The 26166-nt window shown below is 56.4% G+C and overlaps 2 protein-coding genes across 3 annotated transcripts in view; both read left to right on the top strand.

Moving 5' to 3' along the window:
- BRWD1 (bromodomain and WD repeat domain containing 1) overlaps positions 1–20633 on the top strand; it is a 75827-nt gene extending 55194 nt beyond the window's left edge. Inside the window, exons 28-41 of the mRNA XM_060198709.1 lie at positions 24–135; positions 648–709; positions 2274–2429; positions 2575–2695; positions 4184–4309; positions 4899–4971; positions 6515–6556; positions 8193–8339; positions 8905–9057; positions 9933–10099; positions 13419–13618; positions 13971–14135; positions 14420–15331; positions 16909–20633. Of these exons, the coding sequence (XP_060054692.1) occupies positions 24–135; positions 648–709; positions 2274–2429; positions 2575–2695; positions 4184–4309; positions 4899–4971; positions 6515–6556; positions 8193–8339; positions 8905–9057; positions 9933–10099; positions 13419–13618; positions 13971–14135; positions 14420–15331; positions 16909–17861 (3389 nt within the window). The 3' untranslated portion in view covers positions 17862–20633. The remainder of the gene's footprint in view (positions 1–23; positions 136–647; positions 710–2273; positions 2430–2574; positions 2696–4183; positions 4310–4898; positions 4972–6514; positions 6557–8192; positions 8340–8904; positions 9058–9932; positions 10100–13418; positions 13619–13970; positions 14136–14419; positions 15332–16908) is intronic.
- PSMG1 (proteasome assembly chaperone 1) overlaps positions 1–26166 on the top strand; it is a 90927-nt gene that overhangs the window by 55186 nt on the left and 9575 nt on the right. The window contains exon 1 of one of the 2 annotated variants that reach the window (XM_060198723.1): positions 24060–24226. The exons of the other annotated variant lie outside the window; for it this stretch is intronic. Within the exon in view, the coding sequence (XP_060054706.1) occupies positions 24087–24226 (140 nt within the window). The 5' untranslated portion in view covers positions 24060–24086. Of the gene's footprint in view, positions 1–24059; positions 24227–26166 lie in introns of those variants that run through there. 2 annotated transcript variants of the gene reach the window in all.

The following is a 26166-nucleotide window of genomic DNA, read 5'->3' as shown; positions in this document are numbered from 1 at the left end:
GCCCAGCCGCACCTCTCTCCTAGGTGACCGGTTCCGCTCCATCATCGACGACGCCTGGTGGTTTGGGACAGTGCTCAGCCAGGAGCCCTACCAGCCTCAGTACCCTGACAGCCACTTCCAGTGTTACATCGTCCGGTGAGTGGGCGGTGGGCCACCCGCACAGCACAGCCCTGCGGGGACAGCGTGTCGCGGGAAAGACCGGTGCGTCGGAGGGCTGAGAGCTGAGAGCGCCGTCCTCGACCGCAGCGTCCTGAAGTCACGTTGGCTTCGACCCTGCAGTCTCTCCTCGGGGCCCCGTCCTCCTCGGCCTCGGCGCTCCGTCTGCGCTCCCTGGGCCCTGCTGCTGACTCCCAGCAGTGTCGCCTCCGCTCAGAACCCCCGCCTGTCCCGCGGCTCTCTGCAGCGCGGCACCCACCCCGCCGCCGCCGGGCTGCTTTCCCTTTACCGAGCGCAGGCCGCACGGGGCCTCCCTTGTGTACCTGCTTCTTGCAGTGTCTCTCTCTAGAAACGTCGGCTGCTGCTAGGCTTTAGGCTTTAGGCTTTAGGCTTTAGGCATTCCGCTAGCAGGAGTTCAGCGTGGGTGTCCTGAGACTGCTGTGGTCGCAGCTGCCCGGTTAACCCGACTCTGTGCCCCTGGGTTTTCACAGGTGGGACAACACTGAAATCGAAAAGCTCAGCCCGTGGGACATGGAGCCGATTCCCGACAATGGTATGTCACCGACAAGTGCTGTTGAGTTCCCGCATTGGCTTTGCTAAACCCAGTGCAGATGGGACATACTTATTTCTCTGAGACATTCGTTTCAAACTCTTGTGGTCACTTGGCTTTGAGTAACAAGGTCAGCAGTTCCCCAGCATGGGGCCGGCCCCGTCCTTTCTCTGAGGTGACAGGACACTGACGCGCTCCGCTCCTCAGCCTCCCTTCCCCAGGTAGCTAGCTGCTTCTGTTTGCTGTCACCCCACTCCGTGGCCGCCGGTCTTCCTCCAGACACGAGCTCTCTGCCGGTCTCCTGCTCTGCGCTGTCCCCAGACGGCTAACCCAGGCTAGCCCTTTGCTCTCAAGGGGGGGCAGGTGTCTGACTGAGGGCCCGACGGTCACCTTGGGCTGGCCTTCCAGCAGCTCGAATCTTCTCCTTGTCTGCACCCTAGTTTGACTTCGTTTCTGTGCCGCAAGACTCTCTCACTGTTGCTCGACTGAGCACTTCAGCAACTGAGTTTGTCTTGCTACACTTGAGAAGAGGTGCTCCGTCCTCACCTCTGTGTCCAATGCCAGTCTCTCTCTCAGTGTCCCACCAAGAAAGGGAGAAACGGTTGGACTTCCACCCTCCCCATGTTTTGAAGTGTTTCTGATAATGAAATTGACTTCAGCACTGTCCCAGGGCTGCCACTGGACCTGGGTGCCAGGAGCTGGCGCTAGGAATCCACTGCTTCAGTGGCTACTTAATTTAATTTAGTTTTTCGATTTGGGGCTCGAACTGGGATCCGGGTGCAGGTCCTTAGGCTTCATACTGTGTACGCCTGGCACTCAGCCAGGCGCGCCACTGCCCGGACCCAGCACCCAGACGTCGTCATCAGTAAAAGCTGACTGACTTCGGAGGCCTTCCGTCGGGCATGGTTGTGCTGCCACCTTCTTCGTCCCCTGTACTCGGGCATCTGTGAACCTTCCCATGACCTCCTGGCGTCACGGGCGTATTCAGAGAGCCCCAGGGTGGTGGTTTCTTTGCGATCAGATCAGGGGCCGGCAGTTGGGCGAGAGCGTCAGGGGAGCGACGTCTGTCTCAGGGCGTCCCACCGGGGTGTACTTGAGAGCCACCCGTCTGGTCACTGGTGACACTTTTATTCACCCACCGCGTCGAAGGCGGTATCGGCTAACCCTTCACTACGAAGTTACTAGTTTGTTCGGTTTGTAATTACCGTCTTGTTAGTGAGCACTGTTCATGAGTCAGCTTTTCAACAACTGACTATTACTTCAGTTGTGGCAGAGAGAAATGAGGACACGAGGGGGGAGAGAGGGAGGGAGAGAGAGAGAAGGGGAGAGGGAGAGGGAGAGGGAGAGGGAGACATCTGCAGCCCGATGACAGCTCCTGAAGCTCCCCCCACAGGTGTGGGCTGGGCTGGGCTGGCTGGGGGCTTGAACCCGAGTCCTGTGTGCGGTAACGTGTCCCTGAGCGGCTGCGCCACCAGCGGCCCCTGTGAGTGGAACTGAAGCCCTGCCCCGCCGGCCCTGTGGCCTGACCGCCGGGCTCTTCTGTCCTTCTCGTCGATGCCGCGTGTAGTCGACCCTCCCGCAGAGCTGGGGGCCAGCATTTCCGTCACTGCTGACGAGCTGGAGAAGCTGCTGTACCGGCCGCAGCCTGGCGAGTGGGGCCACAGGTCGCGGGACGAGGAGTGCGAGCGCATCATCGGCGGCATAGACCAGCTCCTGAACCTCGGTAAGCACCGCCCGGGCGGGCGGGCGGGCGGGTCGCGGCGGGGGTCGCGGCGGGGGTCGCGGCGGGGGTCGCGGCGGGGGTCGCGGCTGCCGGGCCGCTCGAGGCCGCCCCCTGACTGCGCCTCCTGGCCGCCCGCCGCCCGCAGACATGGCGGCAGCTTTCGCCGGCCCCGTCGACCTGCGCGCATACCCCGAGTACTGCACCGCGGTGGCTTACCCGACCGACCTCTACACCATTCGGATGAGGCTCGCCAGTCGGTTTTACAGGTCAGTAGGAACCTGCCTTAGGGGGCCGGGCCGGGGGTGGCGCGCCTGGGTGAGCGCTCACATGGATCACAGTGCGCAGGGACCCAGGTTCGAGCCCCCGGCCCCCACCCGCACGGGGGCGGGGGGGGGAAGCTTCGCAAGCGGTGAACCGGGGCTGTAGGTGTCTGTCTCTGTCTCTCTTCCCTAACCTTCCTCTTCCTTGACATTTCTCTGTCTGTATCCGATAATAAATACAAAAATTTAAAAAAAAAAAAAAAAAGGAACCTGCCTTCAAAGCAGTTGAAGTCATTTGGCCAGAGTTAGGGTTAGTCATGGTAGGCGGTGAACACGATGGAGCGGGGGCTGATCATTGTGGGGTCTGCAGGTGTCTGTCTTTCTCTCCCCCTCTCTGTCTTCCCCTCCTCTCTCCATTTCTCTCTGTCCTGTCCAACAACAGCGACATCCATAACAGAAATAATAACTATAACAACAATAAAACAACAAGGGCACAAAAGGGAAAATAAATATTCAAAAACAAATTAAAAAATTTTCAATTCTCACCAGTGATATTTTTAAATTAAAATTAATTAGTCAGGTAATTTTTTCGGCTAGGACCAAAGGGAACTTGAGGGAGAGGGAAGGAGAAAGACAGACGCCTGTGGAACTACTTCCTACCTGTAAAGTGTCTCCCCCGCAGGTGGGGAGCTGGGGGCTTGAACCTGGATCCTTGTGTGGGTCCCTGCACTTAGTACTATGTGCACGCACTTAACTGGGTGTGCCACTAGCCCGCCTTCCCTCCAGTAATTGAGTTCTGGAAAGCATAAGGAACTGGCTGAAGTCCACGGTGCGGGTGTGACCTGGGCGCAGCCTAGCCGCTGGCAGTGAGCGCGACTAGGCCTCACAGTACCTCGCGCTGCCTCCTGATTGAGTCCCCGACGCTTCCCAGGCACGCGCAGGCAGTGGGAAGGGCGGGGGACTGCTCTGCTGGTCCTTGTCCCTGATGCCGTCACCTGTCGCGGTGTTTGGCCCTGGAATATTTTCTTCTTCTTTTTTTTTTAATATATTTTTTTAAATATTTTTATTTTATTTATTTATTCCCTTTTGTTGCCCTTGTTTTATTGTTGTAGTTATTATTGTTGTTGTTATTGATGTCATCGTTGTTGGATAGGACAGAGAGAAATGGAGAGAGGAGGGGAAGACAGAGAGGGGGAGAGAAAGACACCTGCAGACCTGCTTCACCGCTTGTGAAGTGACTTCCCTGCAGATGGGGAGACAGGGGCTCGAACCGGGATCCTTATGCCGGTCTTTGTGCTTCGCACCACCTGCGCTTAACCCGCTGCACTACAGCCCGACTCCCCCTGGAATATTTTCTCTGTAGCTCTGTGTCCGCTGACAGCGCCAGGCGGTTTCCACTGCGCCTTGCCCTTGTGACTGAACAGACCCCACGGGCTTCCGCGTGCTGGGTTTCTCATGTATCTTTTCACTGTCTGATTCCCCCCCCCCCCCCAGGAGGCTGTCTGCGTTAGTCTGGGAGGTCAGGCACATAGAGCACAACGCCAGAACATTCAATGAGCCAGGGAGTGTCATCGCACGGGCAGCTAAGAAGATAACTGACCAGCTTCTAAAATTCATCAGGTAAGTGGATTCATGTTCCAGGTGCTCCGAAAAGGGGTTTCCTAGTCCGCTGGTGGAGGCCGGCGTGTTGAGGGCTGCGCTCAGCCGTGCCCGTTTCAGTTTCTGCTTCCCGGTCTGCCTGTTTCACTTCTCTGCGTGTTTTTTGTCATGATAATTTCAAAGGATTAAGCTGCTGGAACAGCTCTCAACTTTTTCAAAGTTTGAATTGTTGGAGAGTTTGATTTACGTACGCCTCTCATCTCATTTCCCCTGAAGTTGGTTGGTTTTTGATAGGACAGAGAAGTTGAGAGGGTTTGGTGGCGGCGGCGGTGGTGGGGGGTGACGCCCGCCTAGGAAGAGCTCGCCCACGGGCCCATCCGGGTGAGGCCACGCGCGCACGTCTGGGTCTGGGTCGCAGACTTCGTTTCTGCTCATCCTTCGCTGGGGGGAGGCGGCTCTCAGAAATGTGCGGTGGTCAGTGTTTGTGCAGGGGGTGGAGTGCAAAGCTGGGGCTCCGCGGCTGGTACCTGAACTGTCTGGTGGAAATTTCACTACTGGGACTAAATCTGCATGTTGTGGAAAATGGAAATTTTTTGTTTTTTTTTTAAAGGAACCAAGATTGTACAAATATCTCAGAATTTTATAACTCCTCTGAAAATGATGAGCAAAATGCCGAGGATTTGGTATGAATTTTGTCTTTTAAAAAATATTCTGGGTAGGGGGGCGGGTGGTGGCATAGCCGGTTAAGTACACGTAGCGCAAAGCGCAAGGCCCGGCTCAAGGATCCCGGTTTGCGCCCCCGGCTCCCCACAGGCGGTGAAGCAGGTCTGCAGGTGTCTGTCTTTTTCTGCCCCTCTCTGCCTTCCTTCCCCTCCTCTCTCCATTTTTCTCTGTCCTCTCCAGCAACATCTACAGCAATAACAAAAACCGTGAACAAAAGGGAAAGTAGCTGCCGGGAGCAGGGGATTCAGGTGCAGGCACCGAGCCCCGGCGATAACCCTGGAGGCAGAAACACCAACAGCATATATTTAGGGGGCCAGGTGATAGCACAGCGGGTTAAGTGCACGTGGTGCAAAGTTCAAGGACCGGCTTAAGGATCCCGGCTCCCCACCTGCAGGGGGGTCGCCTCACAGGCGGTGGAGCAGGTCTGCGGGTGTCTGTCTGTCTCTCCCACTCTGTAGCTTTTGCTACCTACACGGCCACATGTAATTTTCCTTCTGGACAAATTCCTGAGTGGCTCATGTCTCCTTAGAATTTGCTATCACGGGAGTCGGGCGGTGGCGCAGCGGGTTAAGCGCAGGTGGCGCGAAGCACAAGGACCGCCGTAAGGATCCCAGTTCGAGCCCCCGACTCCCCACCTGCAGGGGAGTCGCTTCCCAGGCGGTGAAGCAGGTCTGCAGGTGTCTGTCTTTCTCTCCCCCTCTCTTGTCTTCTCTCTATTTCTGTCTGTCCCATCTAACAATGACGACATCAATGATAATAACTACAACAATAAAATCTGCCTCCTCTCTGTCTCTGTCTGTCCCATCTAACAATGACGACATCAATGATAATAACTACAACAATAAAAAAAAGAGCAACGAAAGGGAAAGTAAATTAAAAAAACAACAATTTGCTGTCACAGGAGTTGGGCGGTAGCGCAGCAGGTTAAGCACGTACATGGTGCGAAGCTTAAGGACGGGCTCAAGGATCCCAGTTTGAGCCCCTTGCTCCCCATGTGCAGGGCGTCGCTTCACAAGTGGTGAAGCAGGTCTGCAGGTGTCTTACCTTTCTCCTCCGTTTTACCGTCCTCTCTCGATTTCTCTCTGTCCTATCTAAAAAGCAAGGACAGTAGTCACAACAATAATAACCACAACGATGATAAACAAACAACAAGGGCAACAAAAGGGAGTAAAATGGCCTCTAGGAGCAGTGGATTTGTAGTGCAGGCACCAAGCCCCAGCAGTAACCCTGGAGGCAAAAAAGGAAAGAATTTGCTATCACAGCTGCATCAAGTTCTTAATCCCCTGGCTCAGCGAGCACACCGGGGAGCTGCTGGAGCGTCCTCGGCAGTCAGGAGGCTGGGAGCTGCATGTGGACATGACTGCCAGGGCCTCTTCGAGACCAGCTGCTCGGTGCAGAGGGAGGTGCGAAGGACGGCATGGCCAGCCTTCTGAAAGTCTGTCTGTGATAGGCGTCTTTCTTCAGGTCAATGACACTTAACGGTGCCTTAATTTTTATTCCTAGGATGATAGTGATCTTCCTAAAACATCTTCTGGGAGAAGGAGAGTAAGTTAATCTGTCTGCTTCATCACTTTACTTAGTAGTTTCATGTTTTCAAATCAGCCTAAGCCGTACCGGTGGGAAAGTCAGGCAGGACAAGAGGTTTGTGGGGGCCCTGGCCTGAGGGGGGGGTATGCATGCTGTGTTGTTCTGTTAGGGGGGAGATTATGAGGATAAGGAAAGCCAGGGACTTCATTTAAAAGTTACTTGTTTGGTGGCCCAGGAGGTGGCACAGTGGGTAAAACAATGGACTCTCAAGTGGGAGATCCTGAGTTCAGTCCCCAGCAGCACATATACCTGAGTGAGGTCTGCTTCTCTTTCTCTCTCTACCTTCCTATCTTATAATAAAGAATAATGAAAAATAAATAATAATAAAAAAATTACTTGTTTGTTTTTGACCAGAGCGCTGCTCAGCTCTGGCTGATGGTGGTGCTGGGGATCAAACCTGGGACCTCAGAGCTACAGGCAGGCGAGTCTTTGCAGAACCTCTGTGCTGTCTCCCCTGCCCGAGTTGAAACCTTTTACAAGGGGAAATTACCTAGGGATTGATGACTGGCCTTGTTGATCTGTGAATTCTGCCTGACTTCAGTGTCATGATGGGGGAGATGCTGGCTTACAGGCTTGCCGTCAGAGGGCCCATTTCCCCAAGGTCTGTGTCCGTACAGTGCGCTCCCTGTCCCCTGGCGCTTTTTCACTGGGCCTTTGGCCTGGCTGGATTTCACCGCTTCTGGGAAGTTCTTTTGGCAAGTACATAATTCCACCGCTCCTGGGCTGCCTTTCCACGCAGAGAGAGAGAACAGAAGAAACACTAGGCTCCGGAGCTGTCCCCAGTGCCATGGCACCCCCGGTGGCTCCAGGCCTCAGACCTGGCCGCCTACCTCCCGCTCTTCCCCTAGACCCTGGGCCAGACCTCTGCTGTGGGCCTAGGAGGTGTTTCGTGAGGTCCCGAGTCCCATCCCGGGCATCCCCGTGTGCCTGAACAGTGCTCTGCTCCTTTCTCATGAACGACGAGTATTTTTAAAAAATACAGGAGGAAGAACTTGGGCCTGTGTCTCACCAGCACCCCAGAGGTCCTCTGGTCCTTCCTGGAAGCTGTAGGAGAGAGTGTCCCTTGCTAGTTTCAGCTTCTGTGCCTGCTGGACACCGCCCCCACCACCATACACACCCCCACACACACACACACCCCCACCCCCACACCCACACCTCCTGGCCAGGCCGTCGCTGTCTCCTTAGGAGAACCCTCGGTCACACTGGCCCTGTGCAGAGCCACGTCAGCAGAGTTCTTATCCGTCACGGGAGGTGTTGGGAGTCACGGGGTCTCCTGAGGGCGTCCTTAGAGCCGCCTTTCTGCCTCTGTGCTACACGGTCTGGTGTCTCTGACCTGGGGAGAAAAGTGACGGACGGCAAGCAGGAAGTGTCTTTGGAGAAGCAGTTGTGACATCTGGGGGATTTTACAGAAAGGTGGTCTTTTTCTAGCCACATTCTGTCGGCTGTTTGTGGTTTAGTTTCGGTTGTGAGGGGTGCAGCCAAAGCCGCCGGCAGGGTCTGACGCTGCCACCAGGCGGCCGTCCTGGGCTCAGGAGCGTCTAGTTTTACAACTGTAGTCTGGTGGAAACACTCACTACTGCACATGCGCTTTTAGGTCCATGGTTGGAATAAAAGCGACATCAGAGCCACGGGCTACGTTGAAAACAACTGGAGGAAACAGTGCAAGGAGCTAGTGAGCTTGATTTTCCAGTGTGAAGATTCCGAGCCGTTTAGACAGCCTGTTGATCTGGTGGAGTACCCGGTAAGTCGCCGTCTGTCTTGTCGGGACTGTTGGGGACTGTTCTTCTTGTGTGGCGAGGAGCAGTGGGGCAGGGGGTGTTTGAGCTAGACTTCAGAGAGAGGGATGTCTTGGCTTCCTGCAGCCTTTTTCTCTCACCACTGAGCCTGACAGAGTCCCCTAAACGTGTGGGTGCCCTTGTAAGTCATTGGCAGTGAAGACTGAATTAACATGGAGAGAATAGTGGAAACTGACAGTTCCCCTTGAACCATAAATGGGCTCAAAGTGTTTTCACCTTCTAGTCCGGGAAGACGAGCTTTTTGTAAAAGCCGAATCGTGAAGTGCAGACTCGGCACAGGGCTTAGCTCTCACTGAATGGAAAGAGGGAGGTGAGGGCGGTCAGTCTGTCCGGCCGGGTGCCGTGATACTGCGCGCCTCTCGTGTGGCGTGTTTGTAAATAAGTGCTGATTCTCGAGCGCCTTCGGCCCCTCCGCGCGTCCTTCCTTTCCAGCATCTGGGAGTTGTGATCATCAGCGTTCCTGGAGGCAGGCGCTGCAGGGCTGGGCTGACTGTTGTCTGTGTGACACAGGACTACCGAGACATCATAGACACGCCCATGGATCTGGGCACAGTGAGGGAGACGCTGGAAGCGGGGAACTACGACAGCCCTTTGGAGTTCTGCAAAGACATTCGGTTGATATTCAGCAACGCAAAAGCTTACACACCGAACAAGCGATCGAAGGTAATTGAAAAAGCGCTCTGCGTAGAAGCTGCACGCCATTCAGGTGGCCGAGATGCTGCTGTTTGCTGGGAGCTACTGGAGGCTCTGAGTCAAGAATTAGTTAGTAGGGGAACAGCCTTTGGCAACGCCCCCCCCCAGCTACCGGCTGACTCAGCATAGTTAGAATAACCAACCCTTCCTCTTTCCTTCCTTCCGCCAAGGCTGTTGCTGCGGCTCGGCGCCTGTACCACAAATCCACTGCTCCTGGAGGCTGTTTTTCCCATTTTGTTGCCCTTGTTATTACTGTCACTGTGTTCCCGTGCACGCCTGCAGGGAAAGGCTCATAAGCAGTGAGCAGTGCTCCAGGCGGTCTCTCTCTGGCTCTCTCACTCTTTCATGTCATCACATCAGAAAGACTCATTTCTTATTAATTCCGTGTGAGAGAGTCTCATCTGGTTAGAGAGGAGAGAGACTAGTCACAGCACCGCCCTGGAACGCGTGGTGTCGGGCTGGCCTGGGAGCTTGAGCCTCCCGGCCTGGTGGGTGTCCACCAGCCTAGCCGGCCCCCCAGTTGCTCGACGCTGGACACGGTCTTTGGCTGAGGGGGCAGCAGGCACCTTGGTCCTGCTGAATTCAAGGACTGCTTTCAACACACACACACACACACACACACTTTGCAGATGCCCTTGTAGACAAGGCGTGGGGACAGGAATGGTCAACACGGCCACAGTTTTCACGGTGGCAGCGTCAGTTCTACGTAGTCAGCAGCGACTGTCTGGGGGGAGGCAGAGAGGACGCCACAGTACCGGAGATTCCTCTGCCGCAGCGGGGCTGGGCTGGAAATGTGGTGGACGTCTTCTGAAAGCTCTGTTACCGTTGTTTCCCGATCCTTGCAGATTTACAGCATGACCTTGAGACTGTCTGCCTTATTTGAAGAGAAAATGAAGAAAATCTCTTCGGATTTTAAAATCCGCCAGAAATTCAATGAAAAACTTCGAAGGAGCCAGAGGTTCAAGAGACGGCAGAATTGTAACCGTGCTGGCCAGGCGAGCAGGGCTGTCAGGTGGGTGCCCCTGCCGTTGAATTTCCAGGCTGCTCCCCCCCCCCCATCCAGTTCGGAATCTCTTTTTTTTTTTTTTTTTTTTGCCTCCAGGGTTATTGCTGGGGCTCGGTGCACCACAAATCCACTGCTCCTGGAGGCTGTTTTTTCCCTTTTGTTGCCCTTGTTGTTTTATCGTTGTGGTTGTTGTTGCTATTGCTGTCGTCGTTGCAGGTGGGGACCCGGGGGCTCAAACCGGGATCCTTATGCCAGTCCTTGCTCTTTGTGCCACCTGTGCTTAACCTGCTGCGCGCCCGCCCTTTTTTTTTAAGGAATGAAATCGTTTTGGGACTGTAGAGTCAGTGCATTGATGTAGTTATGCGAATAAACATTTAATGAAAACTGTTCAACTTTAAAACTCACTGAAGGGATGGTGGGTGGGGGTGGGTGCAGCAGCGAGGAGGCCAGTGACCTTGGAGGAGGCCTGAGGTCCACCCTTAGCATCTCACAGGCCAGAGCAAGGCTCTGGTTAAACCCTGATGTGTGTGTGTGTCTCACTCGTGAGTACATAAAAACACGTCAAACACCTAATGAAGGATCCTTTCAGCAGCGGGAGTAGCCGCTCGCGGACACACACACTTCCCCAGGTTCTGGGCTCCAGGCCCTGGCGCCGCACATGCTGGAGGGGCGCCCACTTTGGGTCCGCGCCCTCCCTGCCTCTCACCTTCTGTGTTTCTGTCTGTGATTGAAAGGGGAGCAAAGGCCACTGAGGGCAGTGGGATGTGAAAGCATGAGCCCTGGCACCAGAAGAGAAGTAAACAAAAGGACTATTTAAATGATCGATTCAGAAACGTAACCAAGTCATCTCTTCCACATGCAGTTATTTCTCCCTGCTGGGGAGGTAGCTTAATGGTTATGCAAAAAGACTTTTCATGCCATGGAAGGTTCTGGGTTCAGTCCCCATCACCACCGCTGTAAGCTGGAGCTGAGCAGGCCTTGGTGGTGGGCAGGGGAAGGAGGGGGGAACTTTTTATTTTTCTTCTTAGGCGGTTTCACTTTGTTTTTTTTAAATATATTTATTTATTTACTTCCTTTTTGTTGCCCTTGTTTTTATTGTTGTAGTTATAGTTGTTGATGTCGTTGTTGTTGGATAGGACAGAGAAATGGAGAGAGGAGGGGAATACGGACGGGGAGAGAAAGACAGACACCTGCAGACCTGCTACACCACCTGTGAAGCGACCCCCCTGCAGGTGGGGAGCTGGGGGCTCGAACTGGGAACCTTCTGCCAGGCCTTGTGCTTTGCGCCAAGTGCACTTAACCCGCTGCGCTACCGCCCCCAAGTCCCTCTTTTTTTTTTTTTTTTTTTGTTGCCTCCAGGGTTATCGCTGGCGCTCAGTGCCTGTACTGTGAATCCACTGCTTCTGGAGACCACTTTTGTTGCCCTTGTTATTGTTATTGTTACTGCTGTTGTTGGATAGGACGGAAAGAAATCGAGAAAGATGGGGAAGACAGAGAAGGGAAGAAAAGATAAGACACCTGCCGACCTGCCTCACCACCTGTGAAGTGACACCCCCCCCCCCCCCCCGCAGGTGGGGAGCTGGAGGCTCGAACTGGGATCTCTAGCTAGCATCCTTGGGGCTGCCCCTCTGCTTCCCACCAACTGGCTCCCAGAATTTTCTTCTAGTTTAGCTTCCTTCCCTGTACTCTTTCTACTCTAACTGTCCTAGTTTCCAGTTAGGTTAGGCTTTACATAGTTTTATTATTTTTTTAAAGATTTTTTTTAAAAAGTATTTATTCCTTTTTGTTGCCCTTGTAGTTGTTGTTGTTGATGTCGTTGTTGTTGGATAGGAGACAGAGAAATGGAGAGAGGAGGGGGAAGACTGGGAGAGAAAGAGAGACACCTGCAGACCTGCCTCACCGCCTATGAAACAACACCCCTGGGGAGTCGGGCTGTAGCGCAGCGGGTTAAGCGCAGGTGGCGCAAAGCACAAGGACCGGCATAAGGATCCCGGTTCGAGCCCCCGGCTCCCCACCTGCAGGGGAGTCGCTTCACAGGCGGTGAAGCAGGTCTGCAGGTGTCTATCTTTCTCTCCTCCTCTCTGTCTTCCCCTCCTCTCTCCATTTCTCTCTGTCCTATCCAACAACGACAACAATAATAATAACTACAACAATAAAAAAAAAAAAGAAAAAAAAAAAAGAAACAACACCCCTGCAGGTGGGGAGCCGGGGGCTCGAACCGGGATCCTTAACGCTGGTCCCTGCGTTTTGTGCCACCTGCGCTTAACCTGCTGCGCTGTCACCTGACTCCCATATAGTTGTATTTTTAAATGAGTGATTTCATAGTGGTTTACGAGATCATGAACTACAGGTAGGCAAGGACTTCTTAACACACCCACCACCCACCAAAACAAAACGCAGCGGTAACCACGATCAGGTGTTGGTCTGCTTCTAAGACCCCTTCTGTTGCATTGCTTGACTGACACTGTGGTCTGTTTACACAGTCACTGTTTTCGTTGCTTGAATCCCCACTGGTTTGCGCTTTTTCCTTCTCCCCACCCCCTGTCCCTCGCCCTTCCTCTTCCTGACACTTCCGCCTCGGGAGACATAGAGGACAGGGTTTTCTGATGAATAGAGATTAGATTGTTGCACTGCACCCCCGCTCGTCAATCAAGATTGAACTGCGTCCCAGCTCAGCCGTGAGTCCCTGGTCGCGAAGCCAGCCCGGCACTCAGGGATGAGTAGGGTCATCTGCTCCGGGTCACAGTCACCTGTGCAGTCCCCAGTCCAGGTGCCCTGGCGTCCTTTCAGCCCGAGCCCCTTGACTCCTGTAGTCCATCTTTGGGAGTGGGAGGCGGGTGTGTCAGGAGGCTCCAGAAACGTGAAGCCCGCCCACGGCGGCAGTCTGGGATCTGGGGTGCGGGGTGCCGGGGTTCGGGATGCAACGGCGGACTTCATCCAGATGCCCGGTCGACCCGCGAGTTGCTCCGCCGGAGGCTTAAGTCCCAAGGGAGTCCTGGGCGACCCGCCGGCTCCACCGCGGCAGCAGTCTGGGATATGGGGGGCCGGGGGCCGGCGCCCGCCTGCGTTCAGGCCAGGGAGCCTGAGGATCGCCTCAGTGGTTTTCTGTCTGTCTGTCTGTCTGTCTGTCTGTCTGTCTGTCGTGCTGCTGCTTCAGCCTTCCGTGCGCTGGCTCACTTGGCAGGAGAAGCGGCTCGTAGTAGTGCGTGTTTTCACGGTCAAGTCGTTCTCGTGTTGAAAGATAATCTGCGTCACTTTGGGTTCTCTTCTGTGGACGGGTCCTTCCTCTCTCTTCTCGAACACCGTTTCCTTTGTCTTTGCCCAGAAATGCCAGGCCGAGGCGACCGACGTCTCAGAAGGCGGCCAGTCCGGAGTCGGCGGGCTCTCCTTCCCGGGCCGCCTCCAGCAGGATGGCGAGTGCCGCCGGCCACGGGACCAAGGCCACCGACTCTTCGGACTCGCCGGGCTCCCCCGAGAGAGCGGGGAGAGACAGGCCTGTGCCTCTAGCCAACGGCTCTCTCTCCGGTGAGCGGCGCTGCCAGCTAGCGGAGGCGCGGGGAGGGAAGCAGGGCGGTGGGTCAGCTGGTGCGGGGTCGGGGTTGTCCCCCTGCGCCTGGCGTGGCGCGCCTCCCGGCCGAGTGGGACGCCTTCGCAGACGGCGCCAGGCAGAGGGGTCGGGATGATCGGGGCCGGACAGTCTCAGTGCCGAGCGTTCAGGCCCCACCACCGTGCCACCTCCCCCACTCCCCAGCTCGCCACCTCCCCACCTCCCCACCTCCCCACCTCCCGGGCTCTGCCTAGAGAATCCTCAGAACCCGCGCACAGAGGTGGGGACGGGGGCGTGACGCACTGTCGCTCGCTGCTTCACTTCCCTTAGAAAGTGAGATGGACGATTCCGGAGGCTCCTCTTCGTCGTCCTCTTCCAGCAGCTGGGAGGAAAGCAGGGCCGGCGCGGGGGCCGGTGACCCTTCCTCACGGAGCAGCTCGGCCAGGCCCGGCCCCCTCCGGCTGACCAGAACCCGGGCCGCCCAGAGGAAGGCCGGTAAGAGTCTGCCCGGGGCGCCGAGAACTGCTCGCGATGGTCTGGCCTCTGGCTTTCTGGGTATAGAGAGCACCCAGCACCCTTTCCCACCCGAGATCAGAGTGCGCTCAGCGCGTGTTGCCTGTCGCATGGGCTCGCACCCAGGCCCCTGGTGGGTGTGCCATGACCCGGGGACTCTGCCTGGAGAGAGAGAGAGAGAGAGCGAGCACAAAGCCGCAGGAGAGGGGGCCGGGGGCGGGCGGACCACGGGAAGCCTTGCCAGCCTCGGTGCCGCTCATTTCTAGGTGTCACGGCTCTGGAGAACGGATGTGGCAGGAAAGCCACCCGGAAGAGAGTCTACCCGAGTGACTCCGAGTGCGACTCGCCCGGGCCGGGGCCGCAGGGCCGTGCGGGGAGCAGCCGCAAGGTGCTGCGGAGGTGCGCCGCGCTGGCCGCCAGCAAGATCAAGCTCATGAGCGACGCGGAGGGCGACTCGAGCTCTGAGAGCAGCTGCTCGGGCCGCAGGCTGCCCCCCCGGAACGCCGCGGCCGTGGCCAGGAGGAAGCTTCAGCTCAACTCCGAGGACGAGCGGAGCCCACGCTCCGAGCCGGAGCCCCACGAGCAGCCGCCGGCCCCCGCGCCCAGCCCCCGCGCCGCCGGCTCTGAGAACGGGGACTCCGAGTCGGAGAGCGACTTGCGGGTGGCCCGGAAGCACTGGCAGGCCGACGGCTGCAAGGCCCGCGCTCCGGCCGCCTGCAGAGCCAAGCTGCTCCAGATCGAGTCGTCCGAGGAGGACTCTGCGGAGAGCCAGGCATCTGGGCCCGGGCCCCGCACGACTGCCGGCCCCTCCACGTCTGGGCCGACACTGGGGACACAGAGCGCGGAGGAGGAGGAGGAGGAAGCACACTCCGGGCCAGGAAGATGTACTGGCAGGAAGTCCAACCCGGAGCATAAAAATGCCACTTGCCTGAAGAAAGCAAAGGTCTTCAGTGACTCGGAGGCCTCCGCGTCTGATCAGCCTGCCGGGGGGGACGGCCGGGGGCTGGGCCCGGAAGCGAAGCCGAGTCCGGGGACGGTGACGGTGACGGCGACGGCGACGGCGACGGCGACCCGGCAGCCTGCCGACGGGCCCCACTGCTTCTCCGATCACGTGTCCGAGACGGAGCTGGAGTCGGATGACGGGGGAGCGCGGGAACAGCCCAGCGGGGCTCTGAAAGGTAACATGGACCCGTCCCGGGAGCACCGGCTCCTCTCGGCCCCGGCGCCTCCCTCCCTCCCCGCCAGGCTGCCCCCCGCCCCGTGCCCGCTCCGCCTCTCTCCATATGTCAGTGCCAGGGTGACAAACAGCCCAGCACCCGTCTTTGCTGTTCTGTTCTGCCCTCACTGGGACCCGGCCACTGCATTGACTTTCAGAGAGGGAGAGAGAGAGAGAGAGAGAGATATGGACGGACAGGGCAGGGCAGGAGAAAGCTCCGCACCAGACCCGCCTCCATTGGTTCCACTCGGCCAGGCCTGGCTGCGGGAAGGTGGTTCAGGTGACAGTGGCGACCGTGACAGTCTGGTTGGCCGCGGTGTCGCTCTGTCGTCCGCCTCCCTGAATGAACTCGGGGGCCAGCGGCGGGCTTGAGAGCTCGAGGTCCTGGGGCCGGTCCTTGGTGCCACATGGCAGGCAGGCAGTCGGTGAGGTGAGGGTGAGGGCGTCCTTCCCTTCATCGACGCCCAGGTCGCGCGTCTTGGGGACAGTGCCGGCAGCTTATTCCGAGCCAGCCGGTGGCGGTGGTGCTGAGTGTGGAGCTGAGTGTGGTGCTGAGTGTGGAAGTAGACGGCTCCTGCCTGCCGGGGGTCAGGGGCGAGGGGCGGGGCGGGGACCCCCGGGCACCTGCCCGGCCCGTGTCCTTGCGGGAGGGGGGGGGAGCGACCCCGACCCCCTGGAGAGTCGAGCCCGGCTGCTGCCTGTGTCTGCGCGAGGGCTCCGGGGGCTCCCTGGAAGGAAGGTGTGCAGGTGTCCCCCCCGTCTCACCCCCAGCCCCCCCTCCCCCCACTGGGCTAGAGGTCAGTTGGTGTCACACATGGAGAAGGCCTGGGCTTGTCAACCCTGGCTCTGCATTCAGAAAACACATACACACACACACACACACACACACACACACCTGTCTGTCTCCATCCGTGCTTCTGTCCATCTCCAGGAGGTGCAGTGAACAAAGTGTGTGGTCTAGAGCTGGATCTCTGGCGTTGGCTATGGAGAGGTGGTGCTGTGGTGCTACTGTGTGTGTCTCTCTCTCTCTCTCTCTCATAAACAAATCACATGGCTTCTAGCATTTTGTTTTTTTGTCTGCAGGATTATGTCTGGGGCTTGGTGCCTGCACTACAGATCCACTGCTCCTGAAGGCTATTTTTTTTTCCCTTTTGTTGCCCTCGTTTATCTTTGTTATTATTATTATTGTTTTGTTGTTGGGTAGGACAGAGGGAAATGGAGAGAGGAGGTGAAGACAGGGGGGGGAGAGAAAGACAGACACCTGCAGACCTGCTTCACTGCCTGTGAGGCGACTCCCCTGCTGTTGGGGAGCCGGGGGCTCGAACCGGGATCCTTACGTTGGTCCTTGGGCTTTGCGCCACGTGCGCTTAATCCGCTGCGCTACCGCACGATACCTCGTAGCATTTTCTTGATGGAATTGCCACTCCGGTGAATGGTGCTGGGGCTGGAATCGAGGGTCCCTGCCCCACCTGTCACCCGAGGGTGGGGATGCCCCTAGACTCCTTCCCGAACGACTCAAGGGCTGCCTTTCATTTGCAGATTCTCTGTCACAAGACCAGGGGCCCAGCCGGAAAGGCCCCAGGAAAAGGGGGTGTCCCAGCGACTCCGACAGCAGCTCGCAGGCGGCCAAGAAGCCGGCGGCAGCCCCTCGGGGCTCCCCCAGGGCCCTGGCCTGTAGGAGGCAGCCGCTGAGCAGGGCCCTGGGGCGCCCGCGGGCCCGCCGGGGCAGAGAGAAGCTCCTGCGCTGCACCCACCGCAGCGGCGGCGGCGCTGGGAAGGAGGCGGCCGGCGCGGCCAAGGCACCCGAGGGTTCGGCTCACGGGGCAGCGCCCGGTGCCGGGGGCAGGGCCTGGGCCTCGGGCGACACGGGCTCGGACTCGGAAGGCACCCCAGCAGAGGCGGCTGCCCCAGAGAGGAAGACGTCAGAGGGAGGCCCCGGGAGCCTCGTTCCCCGGGGGCTGGCCGAGCCCCCCTCCGAGGACGATGAGGAGGAGCAGCCCCCCTGCGGGCGGCGCAGGTGGAACGGCCGGCGGCCAAGGACCTGCGGGAAGGGCCCCCCGGGCCGGGGCCGGGGTCGGGGCCGGGGCCGGGGGGCGCGCGGGAGGCCGCCCTCGGAGCCCCCCGGGCCTCGGCTCCACACCAGTCCCCCGGCCGACTCCGAGTCGGGGTCCGGGACCGAGTCTGACACGACCTGTGCGGGTGACGCCAAAGCCAAGAATCGGGCGGCCAGAGGCGGCCAGCCGGCCCGAGGGAGAGCAGCCGCGGTTGGTGGGGTCCAGCCGGCCGGGAGGCGGCCGCGGCAGAGATGGCGGCAGCGACAGAGCAAGCGGCCGCCCGCCGAGGACGGCGACTGGGAGGACCTGGACCTCGCCCGCGCCAAGCGGGGCCCGCGCCGCTCCAAGATCCGAACCAGGAACCAGGGCCGCAGGACCGTGCGCTACCACGACGGTGACGGCCCGGACCCCGCTGCCGAGTCCGACTCCAGCCCGTGACCCCGGGCCCGGGCGCCGTGGAGATTGAGCGTTTTGTCCTTCGATTCAGGGAATATATTTATATTTTTCTATGAAAAGTTGTGAATGTGACGAATCATGACTGTTGCTCTCATTTGCACTTGCCTTTGTAGCAGCACTCAGCACAGCTGCCAAAAGTCCCTTCCCGACACACAGTATTGAGCTCGGCGGGGCGGGCGGGCGGGCGGGCGTTCAACACTAAGTGGCCTGCGGCTGGCACCAGTGAGCATTACACCCGGGCGGGCACAGGGGTCACACGGCATAGTCTGCTCGACCCCTGCCCTGCCCCGCCCCGCCCCGCCCTGCCGCACCTCGGGCCGTCTGGCCTGAGTTCATAGAGCCTGCAGCCGGCAAGGCCCTGCATCCTGGCACGGGGAGGTGCCCGCCCCTGGTCGTGCCGGCCCCGGCCACTCGAGTAGGGTGCATTACACGGGACCCCGTCATTCCCAGTATCCTTTGCGACTTCCTTTCCATACACTGTTCATTTCCCCCCCCCCCCCCGCCCTCTTCGTTCCTTCCTTCCCTTCCTCTCCCCTTCCTCTCCCCTTCCTCTTTATGTTCAAGGGAGAAAAATCATCAGTTTTCTTTTATAAACTTGATTTTGTAAAGTGCTGGTAAATTATTATTATTGTTTTCTTTTTTTTAGGTTTTGATTATATTTTTTTCAACCTTTGAGGCCAGACCGCAATCCTCCTGCTTTCTGTACACTAACAACCCGTGATACGATCGGTCTTCCCAGGATCTTCTAAGTGAGGGATCGAACCAAAATCTTGGTCTTCCATAGTCTCACTCTGTGAAGTCAGAGGAGTTTGTGTGCCTTAGATAGAGGGGAAAGTGTGTTCTTTATAATAGAGTGTACAGGGCCCAAAAAAAAAAAAAAAGTATTTAAATTCTATCTAGGTCTCTCCCCCCCCCCCCAGCTGTTTGAAATTCTAGAGAGCAGAGTTTGAGTGCAATCGCAGTCTCGTCTGTTGAAGCGGGTGGCGCCCACACCCACCGCCTCTGTCCTTGGCTGCCTGTCGCCATGTGCCGTCCCCGGCGCTCTTGGCCTTGGCCGGGGTAGCTGTGCTTCTTCTTAGGAGCCACCCGACTTAAATCTGAGAGAGATGCTACGTTTTGTGAGACATGATTTTTCGAGTCCGTCTAAAGTGAAGCTGTGATCACGTCACACACCTTCGGACAGATTTTTCTTTTTCTTTTTTTCTTGAGCCAAATATTTTTACTTGACAGGTCGTGCCCCTCCGGTGGTGTAGCTGGCCCTTCCTAGCTCGTTTGTGCCTGAAAGAGAGACAGACTCAACTGGTTTACACGTTTTGTAGCTTGGGGGCATGTGACAGTCCTCCCACCTTTGTCCGTCAGCCCAGCCTTTGGTTCCCAGACAGACACCGACGGACGCTTCTCTCCGTGGACCCTTGTGCGGGCCGACGGGGCAGACACGTCAGGCCCGTCCTCGGTGTTGGAGAACGCTCCCCGAAGTGTTCCTTCTCCCGAGCTGTCCCTCTGCCGCGGCCACGGACCTGACCGGCTGGGGTGGGCGGGGCCCGACCTCCCCTTTGGAAGTTGAGGAAGCCATCACCGGTTCAACCCTGACGTGCTGCTTCTGCAAGCTGGCCGGAAGTGTGCGGGAGAAAGGTGGATGGAGGGTCGTCGTCCTTGGCTGCTGGACTGGAGGAAAAAAGGAAAAAACAAAAACAGTGCCCTTCACTTCCCTGATTTACAAATGGTGATAGCTGTCACACCCATTAATTCATTCAAGCTCGTCTTAAACTTGTGTTTCCTATCTATTCTCAGGGTTACAACTCCGTGTTTACCATCAGCAGCAAAAGGTACACCAGCCGGTCTGTGAATGCGGCAGGCCACAAGTACAGAGCTGCTCTCGGTAAAGCGGCGCTTTGACCGCTGGGGCTTCTCCGGTAGAACCATTGTTCTTTTGGACTTGACTGGGTGGCTCGGCCAATGACTTCAAGTTTTCATTCTGAGCAAAATGATGAGACCCTTGTGTATAGAAGCGGTATTTTGGCTTTAGCTTGGGCAACGAGAAGAGAAAAGAAAGATTAGCCTGGTGGTTGGTTCTGAAAACATGGTTAGCAACGGTAGCTTCTCAAGTTCGGACATAAAACCGAGGGATAACAGCCCTTTTGTTGGTGGTTTTGCTTTTTTTTTTTTTTTTTTTTTTTTGGTTTGTTTTGTTTGGTTTTTGGTCATGGTGCTATTACTGAGGTTCACTTTGAATATGACACACATACACACACACACTCCTGAGTACCTTAAAGTTAATAATTAATCGTTGCAAATGTTTACATTGAGCACTAGAGCATGCTTGACTTTTGTCTATTCTCCTTTTGTGAGGGGCACAGGGATTACGACGACGCACAGGTGTACTTTATGGGGATCAGTGTGGGCTGGCGTTTGTGTGAGGAAAGGAGACGGAAGGTTGCAGGTGGAGTGTGAACTGGCCCAGTTGCTCTGGCTTCCCACTGCACTCGGAGTGACTTGATGGTACATATAAAGACAAGACTACTGTGACTGCGGATGTCCAAAGTCCTATGACTTTCTCCATTTATGGCTTTAAAAAAAAAAAAAAAGTTTGGAGTATTTAGATTTGACGGCTGATTCTTCTGAAAGATTTTACCAAGCTTATTCAGAAAAGATTTCAGACAAAGAATAGGTGAGGTTTATAAAGTATCTTTTTCATATCCTACTTACTGTATTGACATTGTGTAGTCACTTCTAAATAAAAAAAAATTTATCCCATTTTCAGTTAATTCCTAGGTTGGTCATTCTCCCCCTGCCCACCTCCCCCCCCCCTTTTAATCTCAGGGAAAAGCGGGTGGTTAATTAATTCCCTTTCTGGTTCACTGTCCTTGGGGAAAGAAGGATAAAGCAGTTCCAGCGCCTAACTCACATGAAGTGTCATCTGAGTGTCGAGAGATGCGCCGAAAGAGAGGACACTGGGTCTGTGTCAGAGAGAGGGGGCAGGCACCTGAGAGCCTGTGGGTGAGTGTGGAAAGGGGGGAGGTCAACAGCGGTAGCCCCAAGTCGGCGCGAAGACCCCGCTCGTGGGCCGAGCTCCTGCAGTGACACGACACCCCGTCCCACAGCACGTTGCAGCCGCTTCAGCAGTTCACGGCCGTGCACCTTGAACTCGTGCTGCTGGAGAGAGGATTGCCGGGATTTCTTAAACAACCCAAACCAAAAGGGCTGTGTTGCGCTTGCACACACTGTATCTGAGACGTGGGGTGCAGAACCGGAGCGTCCGCCACATCCACTGCCGGAGGGAGACTGAGCCCAGGGCCGCCTGCTAGGCCACGTTAGGGACTGTTCCCAGCCTCACACCACTTGCCACGTGGCTGGCTGCCTTGAGAGATCGCGGGGTTGGTTTTTCTTCTTTTTGGAGTGTGTCCTTCCACCCCACCCAGGATGATCGCTAAGACTCATTGCCTGCACAGTGCCACCGTTTGTGGGGGACACGTTTTTAGTCCACTGGAAGGGGAGCGACGAGGGAGACACCTGCAGAATTCACTGCCTGTGAAGCGTCCCCACTGCAGGTGAAGATGGAGGTCTTGAACCCAGGGCCTCCTGCACGGTGTGTGCTCCAACAGCCGCACCAGCCCACGGGTCCCGACAGACAGACTGTGATCCAGAAGCAGCCCGAGTGACCGAGGTGTTTCTCTGCGGCTCAGACACCGCCGTCCTGGGCCCGGCCCCTCCTGTGGGTCGGCTCCATCCACACAGCCAGGCCCAGGAGCTTTCCGTGCAGTGTGTCAAGTGGACTGGAAGGGAAGCTCACAGAACACGGTCCATGGGAGTTGGGGGCTGCCAGAGACACGGGTGCGTCCCCACCGATGATCTCACGGCCCTGAGGACACTGCCAGGCGTCTCAGCAGTGCCGTCAAGGGGCTGAGCCTGCCCACACTCCATGGCTTCCCGCGGGCCCTCTGCTGTGTGAGTGTGTGTGTGTGCGTGTGCGCACCTGTCCGTCGGGCCACCCCTGGCAGGCAGGTCCGGTCCCTCTGCACCCCGAGCAGCATGTCCAGGGCGCCTTCCAGGTCTGCCGCTCCCGGCCTTGTCTGGGCCTGAGCAGCAGGCACGCTCATCAACGCAGTGTGGGCACCCTGGCGACGGGCAGAAGGCTTTGCCCCTTGCTGCAAAGCACTCGGGGTCTCCGGGCAGGACCCCTTCGTCACCGGGCTCCTGCGCTCTGCAAGCAGCCTCAGCCTGGGGGGAGTGACGGGTGGCCTGGGGGCGGGGGAAGGGGCGTCGAGTATGACCCTGCTGCTTCTCATCAGGAATGGGATAAAAAAACATGGCGGGGGGAGGGGGGGGGGAGTCAGCCTGAGGATCCTGGTTCGAGCCCCCAGCTCCCCACCTGCAGGGGAGTCGCTTCACAGGCGGTGAAGCAGGTCTGCAGGTGTCTGTCTTTCTCTCCCCCTCTCTCCATTTCTCTCTGTCCTATCCAACAAGGACGACATCAATGACAACAAGGCTACAACAACAAGGGCAGCAAAGCGGGGGAGGGAGGCCTCCAGGAGCAGTGGATTCATGGTACGGGCACTAAGCCCCAGCAATAACTCTGGAGATAAAAAAAGAGAAAAAGATGACCCCTTAGGGACAACATTGCCCCCTGCATAGGGTGGCGAAAACCATTCAGCAGGGCCAATTCCTTCACTGGGGTTCAAAGTTATTAATTAATTACTTTATGCCAGAGTCCTGCTTAGTTGCGGCTGGTGGTAGTGGTGGAGTTTCGGCCTAGGACCTCAGAGCCTCAGGTGGCAAGAGTCTTGAAGAACTCTGTGCTGTCTCCCCAACATCATCATCATCATCATCATTATATCACCACCATCATCATTTTTACTTGCCTTTTAATTTTTTTATTTATCAAAAGGAAACATTGACAAAACCATAGGATAAGAGGGGTACAACTCCACACAATTCCCACCATCGATCTCCATATCCTATCACCTCCCCTGATAGCTTTCCTATTTTTTAAAAAAAGATTTTAATTTATTAATGAGAAAGATAGGAGGAGAGAGAAAGAACCAGACATCAGTCTGGCACTTGTGCTGCCAGAGATCGAACTCAGGACCTCCTGCTTGAGAGTCCGAAGCTTTATCTTGCGCCACCTCCCGGACCACAGCTTTCCTATTCTTTATCCCTCTGGGAGCATGGACCCAGCCTTTCTTTTTAATATTTATTCCTTTTTAAAAATTTTCTTTATTGGAGAATTCATGTTTTACACTCCACAGTGAATACAATAGTGTGTACAGGCATCACATTTCCCAGTTTCCCATATAACAAACAGTACAACCCCCACTAGGTCCTCTGTCATCCTTCTTGGACCTGTGTTCTCCCCACCCCCCCACCCACCCCAGAGTCTTTGACTTTGGTGCAATACGCCAATTCCAGTTCAGGTTCTGCTTGTGTTTTCTCTTCTGATCTTGTTTTTCAACTTCTTCATCCTTCTGTTTCTGACTTATTTCACTTCACATGAGTTGTTCAAGGTCCCTCCAAGATGGGCTGAAAACGGTGAAGTCACCATTTTTGACAGCTGAGTAGTATTCCACTGTGTATCTGGACCGCACCTTGCTCAGCCACTCACCTGCTGCTGGACACCTGGGTGGCTTCCAGGTTCTGGCTGTGACACATCGTGCTGCCATACTGATTCCCTTTTGCTGCGCTTGTTGTGTTATTGTTGTAGCTATTATCGTTGTTACTGGTCTGGCCGTAGGTGGATAGGACACCTTTCGCAGAGCTATTATGCTGTCGCTCCTTCCAAAAGCTGTTTCTGCATCCTGTGAGCCTCTGCCACCTGCCCCTTCTGGGCTCTGGGTTCGAGCGCCCGCTGCAGAATGAATTTCTCCTTTCCACGACCCTTGGCTGCCCCGTTTCTTTCTCTCCACCCCTGCAGAGCCTCTTACCTGCTCCAGGGCCCTCACCTGCCAACAGGTGGCCACGCCCCCTCAGGCTCCGCCCCCGCCCCCGCCCGCCTCGGCCCCTCTAGCCCGCAGGTCCTCCCGTCTCGGTCTCCCGGGATCGGGTAGCGTTGGATGGCTTCAGCGGTAAGGCACAGGGGGCGCATGCGCAGAATGCTTTTTTGGGGGGGGGCGCGCGCCCCGGCACAGGGGCGCATGCGCGAGTCTGGCCGCAGGTGCGTGACGCGACACGGCGATACGTCATCAGGGCACGCCGCGGCCGTGAGGAGAGCCTATGGCGGCCACGTTCTTCGGGGAGGTGGTGTGGTCAAGATGCCGCGCGGGGACGGAGGACGACGACGACGACGACGACGACGAGGGCGAGAGGGACTCGCCCGAGGACAGGGAGGTCCGGCGGCAGCTGGCGCGCAGGCGGTGAGGCGGCGGGCCCCGGGGACCCGGCTGCTGTGGGCACCCGTGGCGGGGCGTCCTGGGAGGCCCGCGGGTTCTGGCGGGGACCCTGGGGCGCTTTCCGGGGTCCCGGGGACCGTGCGGGGTGCTGCTGCTGCTGCTGCTGGGCGCGCTTCTCTCTCCGACTCGGGCGGAAGCCTGTTTCTGCAGGGAAGCGGGGCCGCGGGGAGACGGAGAGACTCTGCCCGCCCCTGCCCCTGGGGAGCTTCGCCCCTGCAGCTGGGGGCCGGGGGCTCGACCCTGCGATCCGGGGCCCTTGCGCACCGCCACACGCGCGCCACCGCTGCACCCCTTAGTCGGTGTCATTATTTATTTATTTATTGGTTTTTAAGATTTATTTTATTTTATTTATTCCCTTTTGTTGCCCTTGTTGTGTTTTTTATTGTTGTTGTAGTTATTATTGTTGTTCTTGATGTCGTCGTTGTTGGACAGGACAGAGAGACATGGAGAGAGGAGGGGAAGACAGAGAGGGGGAGAGACAGACAGACCCCTGCAGACCTGCTTCACCGCCTGGGAAGCGACGCCCCTGCAGGTGGGGAGCCGGGGGCTCGAACCGGGATCCTGACGCCGGTCCTGGTGCTTGGCGCCACCTGCGCTTAGCCCGCTGCGCTACCGCCGACTCCCTAGTTGTTATTATTTTTTAATTTCTTTTCTTTTCTTTTCTTTTTTTTTTTTTGCCTCCAGGGTTATTGCTGGGTGGGGCTCAGTGCCGGGACCAGGAATCCACCGCTCCCGGAGGCCTTTTTCTCCCCCTTTTTGTTGCCCTTTGTTGCCCTTGTTGTTTTATTGTTGTAGTTATTATTGTTGTTGTCATCGTTGTTGGATAGGACAGAGAGACATGGAGAGAGGAGGGGCAGACAGAGAGGGGGAGAGACAGACAGATACCTGCAGACCTGCTTCACCGCCTGGGAAGCGACTCCCCTGCAGGTGGGGAGCCGGGGGCTCGAACCAGGATCCTGACGCCGGTCCCTGCGCTTTGTGCCACGTGCGCTTACCCCGCTGCACTGCGGCCGGACTCCCCCTTATTTCCACTTTCTAGAGGAACCACAGATGCACGAGTCTCCCGGCAGGCGCACTGCAAATACCATTCCACTGTGGTGGATTTTTTCTCAGTGTTCACCTGTGTAATATCAACATTTACAAAATCCTTTCAGGATGTGGGTTTTGTTAAAGGTCACTAAAGGTGCAAATGGTGTCACAGTTCCCTAGTCTGAGAATCTGGGTCCCCCAGGAGGGATTTTTTTTGTTTGTTTTAATTTCTTTATTGGGCAATTAATGTTTTACATTCAACAGTAACTACAATAGTTTGTACATGCATAACATTCCCCAGTTTCCCATTTAACAATACAACCCCCACTATGTCATTTATCATCCTTCATGGACCTGTTTTTTTTTTTTTTTTTTTAAGAAGAATAACAACAACAACAATAACTACAGCAACAATAGAAAACAACAAGGGCAACAAAAAGGGAAAATAAATTAAAAAAAAAAAAAAACAGTGCTTAATATTGCTATGAAAGAAAGCTCCTAGGGTGGGGGTATAGCAGAATGGTTATATTAAGAGACTTTCATACCTGAGGCTCTCAAGTCCCAGGTTCAGTCCCACATCACCGTATCACAATAAGCCAGAGCTGAGCAGTGCTCTGGTAAAAGAAAAAAAAAAAGCTCCTAGATTTACTGAACTTTAAAAAAATTTTTTTTAATTTATACCTTTTGTTGCTTGTTTTTTATTGTAGTCATTATTGTTGTCGTTGTTGTTGGACAGGACAGAGAGAAATGGGGAGGTCACATAGGCTCCTAAGCTAATTATGGGCCCCAGATCACATCAAATCAGTGGGGTTCATAGTCAACAATATTGATACCCCTTTCCCATATTAGGGAGCTACTCTCTTCCCTGATCCAGC

This window comes from Erinaceus europaeus, chromosome 9, assembly GCF_950295315.1.
Source record: "Erinaceus europaeus chromosome 9, mEriEur2.1, whole genome shotgun sequence".
Classification (NCBI taxonomy): Eukaryota; Metazoa; Chordata; class Mammalia; order Eulipotyphla; family Erinaceidae; genus Erinaceus; species Erinaceus europaeus.
Note: the sequence above shows the minus strand (reverse complement) of the source record. Positions and strands in the feature narration are given on the sequence as shown.